Source organism: Micropterus dolomieu, linkage group LG22, assembly GCF_021292245.1.
Source record: "Micropterus dolomieu isolate WLL.071019.BEF.003 ecotype Adirondacks linkage group LG22, ASM2129224v1, whole genome shotgun sequence".
NCBI lineage: Eukaryota > Metazoa > Chordata > Actinopteri > Centrarchiformes > Centrarchidae > Micropterus > Micropterus dolomieu.
The window spans coordinates 8,344,328-8,353,172 of NC_060171.1; the positions used below are offsets into that span (position 1 = coordinate 8,344,328).

The 8,845-nt window shown below is 39.1% G+C and overlaps 1 protein-coding gene across 2 annotated transcripts in view; it reads left to right on the plus strand.

The window, feature by feature from the left end:
• The window catches only part of mpi (mannose phosphate isomerase), a 15,051-nt gene extending 6,495 nt beyond the window's left edge, over nt 1-8,556 (plus strand). For both annotated transcript variants that reach the window (XM_046038143.1, XM_046038142.1), the window contains exons 4-8: nt 1,487-1,628; nt 1,816-1,995; nt 2,706-2,879; nt 4,103-4,311; nt 5,605-8,556. In XM_046038143.1, coding sequence (XP_045894099.1) covers nt 1,487-1,628; nt 1,816-1,995; nt 2,706-2,879; nt 4,103-4,311; nt 5,605-5,823 — 924 coding nt within the window. In that variant the 3' untranslated portion in view covers nt 5,824-8,556. The remainder of the gene's footprint in view (nt 1-1,486; nt 1,629-1,815; nt 1,996-2,705; nt 2,880-4,102; nt 4,312-5,604) is intronic.
• The last annotated feature ends 289 nt before the right edge of the window (nt 8,557-8,845 follow it).

The window sequence follows — 8,845 nt, forward strand, 5'->3', positions numbered from 1 at the left end:
GGCTTGCTTAAAGTCACCAATGACCTTTTAATGTCTGCTGATGAAGGCATGTGCTCAGTCCTGGTACTCTTGGACCTTAGTGCTGCTTTTGACACCACTGATGACAACATCATGTTAGACAGACTGAGGCACTGGGTGGGGATCTCTGGTACTGCTCTAGAATGGTTTTCATCCTACCTGTCAAATAGGAAGTTTTGCGTGTCTGTAAACAACTATGTCTCTTCGTTCTGTCCAGTTAAATATGGTGTGCCTCAGGGGTCGGTCTTAGGACCCATCTTGTTTTCCTTGTATCTGCTTCCCCTTGGACATATTATCCATAAACATGGCATTTCTTTTCATATTTATGCTGATGACACACAAATATACTTGCCCGTCAGATCCACAGACCCTGGAATGCTGAGTTCACTTAACAACTGCCTTTGTGAAGTTAAAAAATGGATGTCAAATAATTTCCTCTAGCTGAACTCAGATAAAACAGAAATCCTGGTCATCGGGTGCCAGCAGATGGCAAAACAAATACTGCCATCTGCTGGTTCCCTAGTAAATCACATTAAGCCTGTGGCAAAGAACCTTGGTGTCTGGTTTGATAGTTAAATTATTTCGAGCAGCACACCACAAAGCTTGTTCAATCATGTTTTTATCAACTTAGAAATATAGCAAAAATTCGATCTATGTTAACTTTTAAGGACACCGAGACCATTTTACACGCCTTCTCATCACGCCTGGATTATTGCAACAGCCTTTTCACCTGTTTAACCCAAAAATCTACTGATCGACTCCAGACTGTCCAGAACTCAGCTGCCAGGCTTTTAACCAGAACAAAGAAATATGACCACATCACCCCTATTTTAGCTTCATTACACTGGCTCCCAGTATGTTTTAGAATTGACTTTAAATTTTATTGATCACTTTTAAAGCTCTTCATGGCCTCTCCTTGTATATTTCTGACCTTTTAGTCCCATACGCACCAGCACGTACTTTGAGATCCTCGGGCAGAGGTCTGTTGTCTGTTCCAGAGTCTCCACTGTAAACTAAAGGGGACAGAGCGTTTGCTGTCAGGGCCCCGAGGCTCTGGAACAGCCTGCCCGAGGAAATCAGGTCTTTTATACTTTTTATAGGAGAGCCTTTCCCGATCTTATTGGACTTTATTTTATCCCTTTTTATTTTATTCTATTTTACTTATTTTATATTTAACTTAAACGTGTATTTTGGTCTTTTCAATGTTTTCTTGCTTGTATTGTTGTCTTTGCACTTGTTGAAGCACTTTGTAACTTGTTTTGGAAAAGTGCTCTACAAATAAAAAACTAAACTTAGCAGCGCTATAATCTTTGATTAGACAGGACAGCTGATGTGCGCCTCACATTTTCGAACCTGCAAAATGCTTTCTGTCTGATCGGGGCCTTTAATGTGAACTAGAAAGCTATATATGCACTCTCTGCTCGCCCTCTTTAGTACCCCTTTTCCTTTTCTGTCATGTTTTGGTCAGGAGTTAGCCGCTCGTCTCCATGCTCAGTTTCCGGAGCACTATCCAGACCACAACCACAAGCCGGAGATGGCCATCGCTCTCACCCGCTTCCAGGGCCTCTGTGGCTTCAGACCAGTGGAGGAAATCCTGGGATTCCTTAAATGTGAGTCCCAAAGTCCCACTGGGTCATCAGGAGGAGGATTTTGGATTGATTTTGCGCACTTACTGGAGAAAATGAAGGTTTTGGTATCAAACCCATACATATACTGTGCATTATATATAATGGATGAAGGTAAAGTACTGTACTTTAAAGTTCATAAATTCATACCTTGTGCATGTGCATCCATCAGCTGTACCAGAGTTCCGTGCTCTGGTGGGCAGTGAGGCAGCGGAGGAGCTGCATTGCAGCATGGGAGATGCGGTTCATACGAGCCAGGTGCTGAAGAAATGCTTCACCAGGATGATGAACTGTGAGAAGAAAGTCTTCGTAGATCAGCTGAACATGCTGGTCAAGAGAGTCACGGAAGAGGGTGAGGAGGCTGAGGGATGTAGCTACTGGAGCTCCCAACAGCATGAAGAAAATGCAAAACAACAGGTTTTATTCAGTTAGTTTAGTTGGTTTGTGAGTAAGCATTACCAGGTGGCAAAACACTGCATTGTATGTGTGTAGGAGTGAACCCGTGCATTTCTTTGTTGCGCACTCTACTATAATCTATTTGACCATGAGAGGATTGCTCAATATGTGGAAACAACCTTTAATTTTATCATAGTCAACAGTGTGGACTGATGCAAGTGTTAGAAAGAGAGATATGCACCCGTTTGGTAAAAAGATCATCCACCAAGTTGTGGTTCTTACTGAAGCACAAGTTCACCTTAAAAAAAAAAGAAGAGGGCCATCCTTAGAGGTTTACAAAAGGCACCTGCCAGTTAAAACACTGAAATACGATAATCAACATTCATTGAATTAAAGCCACTATGTGTGTATTTGTAAATGATTCTTTCTGATTGTAGAACAATGACACAATCATGGTTAAAGTCATGAAGTGTCGCTGAGTCATAGAGGATAGGGGGGAGTACCACTATGCATTCTTTTTCTGTCTGTCTTTCTTTGATACTACCACTGGGACGTGGCAAAATCAGACGTTTTCTAATCCTACAAATAGGGAGTTTTAGAACAAAGAATTTCTGAAACATGTTTTACTAACATGATCACACTTTTGGATGTTTATGGCCCACGCAGGTGCAGCAGGGAAGGACACATCAAGCAGCAACGGTGACCTGTTGCTCCGCCTCCACTCGCAGTATCCCGGAGACATCGGCTGCTTCTCCATCTACTTCCTCAACCACATGGTCCTGGATCCAGGCCAGGCCATGTTCCTAGGAGCCAACGAGCCTCACGCTTACCTTTATGGAGGTCATATGATTGCTTTTGTTTGTATTCATGAGATCTAGCGCTGTAGATCTTATCCAGGCTGAAAAACAGTAATGTGCCTACAATGTTGACACTCTTGCGTCCCTTCAATGCTCATGTATAACAGAGAAGCAGCAAGCGATGTATACGGCTGTCATTATTCTATATTTTCTTATTGTCAGCCAATCCCATAAAAAGCCAAAAACCAACAATCCAATTAAGGTTAAATCAAGGGCAACTGGACTTCGGCAGAATGGAAGAATGTAAAAGTATTTGAGAAGTCCCTTGGATAATATGTCTTCAAGTAACTTCAACATGAGTCCAGTTGACTGAGAATCTTAACAGAAAACAAAACAACTATGTGTTAGTGTGTCTCTCAATACTCTGTCTGTGGCACTCCATTGGCAGCCCATTGATATCTAATGAAGACATAAATCATCAAGAGGGGGTCACAAAGTATATACAGTATATAGTGTCATTTATTTATAGTTTTTAGCAAACATTACTCAAAAATGAGTAAATAGCACATTCATTGGGGGCTATTATTACACATTTGATTGCGCTAGTGAGCATTTCCGGCAGTGTGACGGTGTATGTGGGATCGATTTGAAATAACCTAAAGTGTGGTGTGTTCATGGTATGAATGAAGGAACATATGACCCAGTGTGGCTCATTCATGTGTTTTTAATCATTTTTGGACAACAAAGTTGGCACAGAGGAATGATCTAAATGGTTTGGATACACTAACAATACTTGTTTTGGTCTTTTCTGACAATAAGGAAAATATAGAATGTCATCACTGTTATCCTTTAACAACCCACGCAGAAATGGTACATTTTTTCGTTTCAGTTTATCTGTGTGTATCTATTACTAAGAAATTAAATTGGTGAAGTCACTTCACATATCTCCAGTAAAGCAGAATGCAATGCAACTAAAAGATGTGTTGTGTTGAGTTCACCTTTATCTTTGGAAAAACTGCCAGTCTTGCTTTTGCTATCTCTGTTTCTGTCCAACCACATTCTTCTTGCAGTTCTAATTGTTAAAGTAGATAAGGCCGGTGCAGGAGACAAAATAACTTCTGTTACATACTTAACATGAAAGGCTGATTGTATCTAACATTGTAAGAGTATCTGAGAATAGATTTTTCCATTTGAAGGAGAGTCCACTGCCTGCTATGCTTATTTAAAACCTGCTTTCCTTTTATGTGTGTTCCTCCATCCATCTAGACTGTATCGAGTGTATGGCCTGCTCGGACAACACGGTGAGGGCCGGTCTTACACCGAAATACATCGACGTTAACACGTTGTGTGAGATGCTCAGCTACAGCCCAGCCCCTGCCAGCTCCAAAATCTTCCCCTGTGTCCAGGACGCTTCAGACCCCTGTGTGTCCCTGTACGACCCCCCAGTGCCAGACTTCACTGTCATGAGGATACAGGTAGGAAACGTCAGCTGACTAGATGAGTATACTTCTTCAATTAAAACTGAATGGTGATAGAAGAAGTAAAACTCAGACATTTTGTAGTGAATGTTATTATTCATCTCTAAACCCTTATTAGAAATATTTAATCGGTGTATTTACAAATTTGGCCAGTGTGTCACAGAACATTCACACATTGTATGCCTTGAAAGTAAAGTTGGACAGTTATAATGTGGAGAGAAAATACATTCAAGATTAAAATGTGATGTCCGCCTCAAGTACAGTTCATCTTGCATTGTCCCCCTGTGGCTCTTCTGCTGTTTTATCATGTATCAGAGGAGTTTCTCATAGTTAATTGTAAAAACTGTAAATGTAAAATATTGTTGACCAGATATTGGTGGTGATTAAATGTTTAGGTTGATATCAGTATTTGTTATACTTCAAAATATAAAACAGACGTCACCAGCCAATAGACCTTTTTCACACCGCACATTTTAACTCATAGTAGGAAAAACACAGGTGTTATTAATATTATTAACGATGGATATATTTTAATCCAGTGTCCTAGTAAACTAGTGGTGGAATGTAACTTAGTACATCTTCTTATTGTATTTAAGAATCATTTTGAGGTACTTGTACTTTACTTGAGTATTTTTTGATACTTTAAATTTCTACAATACTACATTTCAGAGGGAACTATTGTACTTCACTCCACTACATTAATTTGATAACTTTAGTTACTTTGCAGATTCATAATATTAATACAAAATATAATCAACTAATAAATGATGATGTATTATTATAGATGACTGCAAGATACACAATTATCAGGTGAAATCAGCCTCACCTTCACCAGCTGCAACACATTAATAACATTCTGCATTATAAATACTTTCATTTTTTTTAAAGTTCATTTTTATGCTAAAGCTTTGGTACTTTTACTTATATATTTTGAATGCAAGACTTTCACTTTAACAGAGTAATTCTACAGATCTGAATACTTCTTCCACCACTGCAGTAAACCGTATACAATTCTAGGACCACGATACAGCTAAATGGAATTAAGCCATCATTAATTGAATTATTTACACTTGTGCCTTTCCTACTGTGACATGTCAAAATGTCAGACGTGAAAAAAATCCATTGCAGAGAGCTTAACATCCCCACAACTGCACATACTAGTTGGTTTCCAGACAGACTTTCATTTCACAGGTATAAAATTGTTATACATGAACTTGGCCTGTACCTGTATTTAAGTAATTGTATCATACAGAGTCATTCTCACCTTGTTGTGTCTCGTCCTTCCTACAGGTCCCAGCCTCGGTGAAGCAGTACACCGTTGCTCCAGTCGATAGCGCCAGCATCCTCCTGGTCATTGAAGGCGACGCCACGGCAACCTCCGCCGCCGCCCTCTCTGACATCACGCTGAGGCGGGGCACCGTCCTGTTTGTCTCGGCCAACGAAAGCATCTCCCTGCACATCACCTCCCCGTCAGGGATGAACATGTTCCGAGCCTGCTGCCTCCTGTAGTTGTGAGTCTGAGTGTGAAAGCTCAGAGTCTGTGTGTTGGTTTTTCTCGGGTTTGACTGCATTATAGATTGAGCCCAATGATCGCTGTGCACTTTTGAATAGTTAGTATGCTTAAGGAGTTTTCAGACACGATGTGTACCAACCTCCAGCATTTTTAGCTTTAAAATCCAGCAGTAATCCTTTGCTGCTGGATTTTAATTGGTTTTAACTGTCTTTTCTACATGTAGTGGTGCGATTACATCTTATAGATACACCAAATTCTTTATAGGTGCTGGACAGCGGACACATACATAAAAAGTAAAATATGTCCACAACACAGGATAAATACAAAAGTGCAGTGATTAAAATGTTGCATGAAAGTGAATTCTTGACATTTGAAGCAGCAGTTGAGAAAACAACCTCAGCAGGTCATTTTAGTAGCTGTTCTGGAGCACAGAAAAAAAATTTAACTTTAACAATCCTATGACGACAAGCACTATCTGCTGATGAAGATCAAAGGATACGATCAGACGCTCTAGAACAGCTAATAAATAAAGCTTTTGGTGAGATTTTTTCTCAAAAAAAGAACATAACTGTCCACTGATGACGGTGAGATGAGGTTGAAAGACTGGAAAAAGCAAGCAAAAGGACCCTAAAGTATTGTTCATGTGCAAGTTATAATTGCCCTTCAGTGTTTCTGACATGTTTCCTTTTTATTCCCAAGACACTTTCAGCTGTTTGTTCTTATCTTCTGGTGTGAGATAAACATAAAACACACTAAAGTCAAATAGCACTAAAGCAGGGTGGGGAATACGTTTACACTGGTGCAGTACACTACCACTCACTGCTTTGTACAACTACAGTACCACCTTCTTGAGGACAGAGCATGCCTGCTACATGAGCCAGCAGTTAAGTCTTCCCCCAGTGGTGCAACCAACTGTAATCATTTTAGCTTGAACAATATCCACCTATGGAGAAAATACCTTGTTATTATAGTATAATACTGAGATGCCTGTGCATGTTTTATTTCAAGCAGTATTTACTGAGGAGGGCCTTCTGTCCTGACACACCAAAGTATTACTGCTTTTAACCTTTACCAGCGCATGTTTACGGTCTGGAAACTTCTCTTAGTCTGAACCATCATAAAAATGAAATAAAAAATAACTTACTTTAGCTTACTATCTCCAGCCCATTAAGCACGACGACATGGGTATCAGGAATGCATATTGATTAAATTTCAAACATCTATATAACTGAAAAGGCACTTCTGCTGCTTGTTGCATATACATACAGTTTCACCACAAGCCCATTAACACAGTGGTTCTCAAACTTTTTCACATCAAGGACCCCTAAACTGGCACAAATTAGACCAAGTACCCCCATTTGATAAGCTTTTGTCCCAGGATCACTGATCTGATAGGATTTTGGCTTTTAGATGTTTTTTACAGAAAGTGTATGGACCAAAATAGTCATACATTCTGTCATTGTGTTACTTATGAATGAAATTATAGTGAGAAAATAATAATTCCCCTTTTTGCTGGGGACCCCCTGGAACCCCCTCAAGGACCCCTTGGGTGTCTCCGGACCCCACTTTTTGAACCACTGCGTTAACACATCCACATCTTGTACAGTTGTACAACAAAATGCTGCATTCAATTTTATAGTATTATAGGCACAAATGTGATTCTGAGTATTTGAAGCCGCATTTTTCAGACTTTGCATGTTTTGTTGTTTGTACTGGTTCATCAATATGTGATATTACATATTACCATTGAAATGATCCCTGAAACAGCACTGTATTATAAGGTGTCACCTGTACATTATGATATCATTGGGTGAGTGGTGTATCGTCACGGTAAAATCTTTTATGATGACCACTTTCCAACATGTTGGTACAATACTGTAACTAGATTATTTCATTATGGTGCAAACTTCTGCATAATATTCCAGTTCATCCCAGGGTCAATCTGTAATTCAATCAATCATGAAGTGGATTTTCTTGTTACTGTTTTTATAGGTTATCTGGAATCAAATATTTGAGAATGAATGCCTGTCCACATACCATTGAGTAAATATTTCTCTGAATAGTCTGACATTAGAAACTACAGGTGAACTGGTAGGTGATGCTTTGACCTACTTCATGACCATGTTAGTGGTGTAGGTTGATTTTTAAGCTTGTCTCTAACACAGATGCACTAAACCTTTACTTGTTGCTGAGATTGTTGAACAATGGAAGGATATTAAGAGACAGAAGGGCATTTATAGTTAACATGACTGCATTGTTTTGATTAAAGAACCATTACCTCAGATTCATCCGTCTGTATCTCTAAAATTGCCTCTAGTTTTTCTTTGTCAACCCTTTTTTCCATCTTTTCAAAATGTTTCAATTTAGTCATGTAATCTCGTAGAGGTTGATGTTTCAAACAATATCCAATTTGAGCTTTTCATTTAACTATCACGCCTTTGTTACTGATTTTGTTCACCTTTTAGTTTTAATACTGTACGTCCGGGACATGCAAAGAAATCCTTTTTTTTTTTTTTGTTATTTTTTCTCTTTAACTCATGTCCTTCAAATGCACACAAATGTGAAGTCCACACTGTTTTACCTTAATTGTTTTATTTAATTATTGTTCTAGGAATATGTCTCCAGTGAGAGCATGGTTTAGCATTTTTGATCATGGTGATGTTGTAGTCTGGGACTGTAGAGAACATGTCTATGTAAAAGTGGTTTAATAAAGCCGTGTTCTGCTACTACACTGTCTGAAATCCTTATTTTTAGTGATGTAACGTGTTGTTTAAACAAACAGGTCCAATCCGACATTGTTCTTTTTTAGAGCTGCAACTAATGATTATTTTCATTGTTGATTATTTTCTCAAATAATCAATTCATTGTTTGTCAATCAGTGTTTCCCACAGCCCAAGATGACATCCTCAAATGTCTTGTTTTGTCCACAACCCAAAGATGTTCCATTTACTGTAATTGAGGATCAAAGAAACCAGAAAATATTCAGATTTGAGAAACTGGAATCTGCGTAAAGGAGTG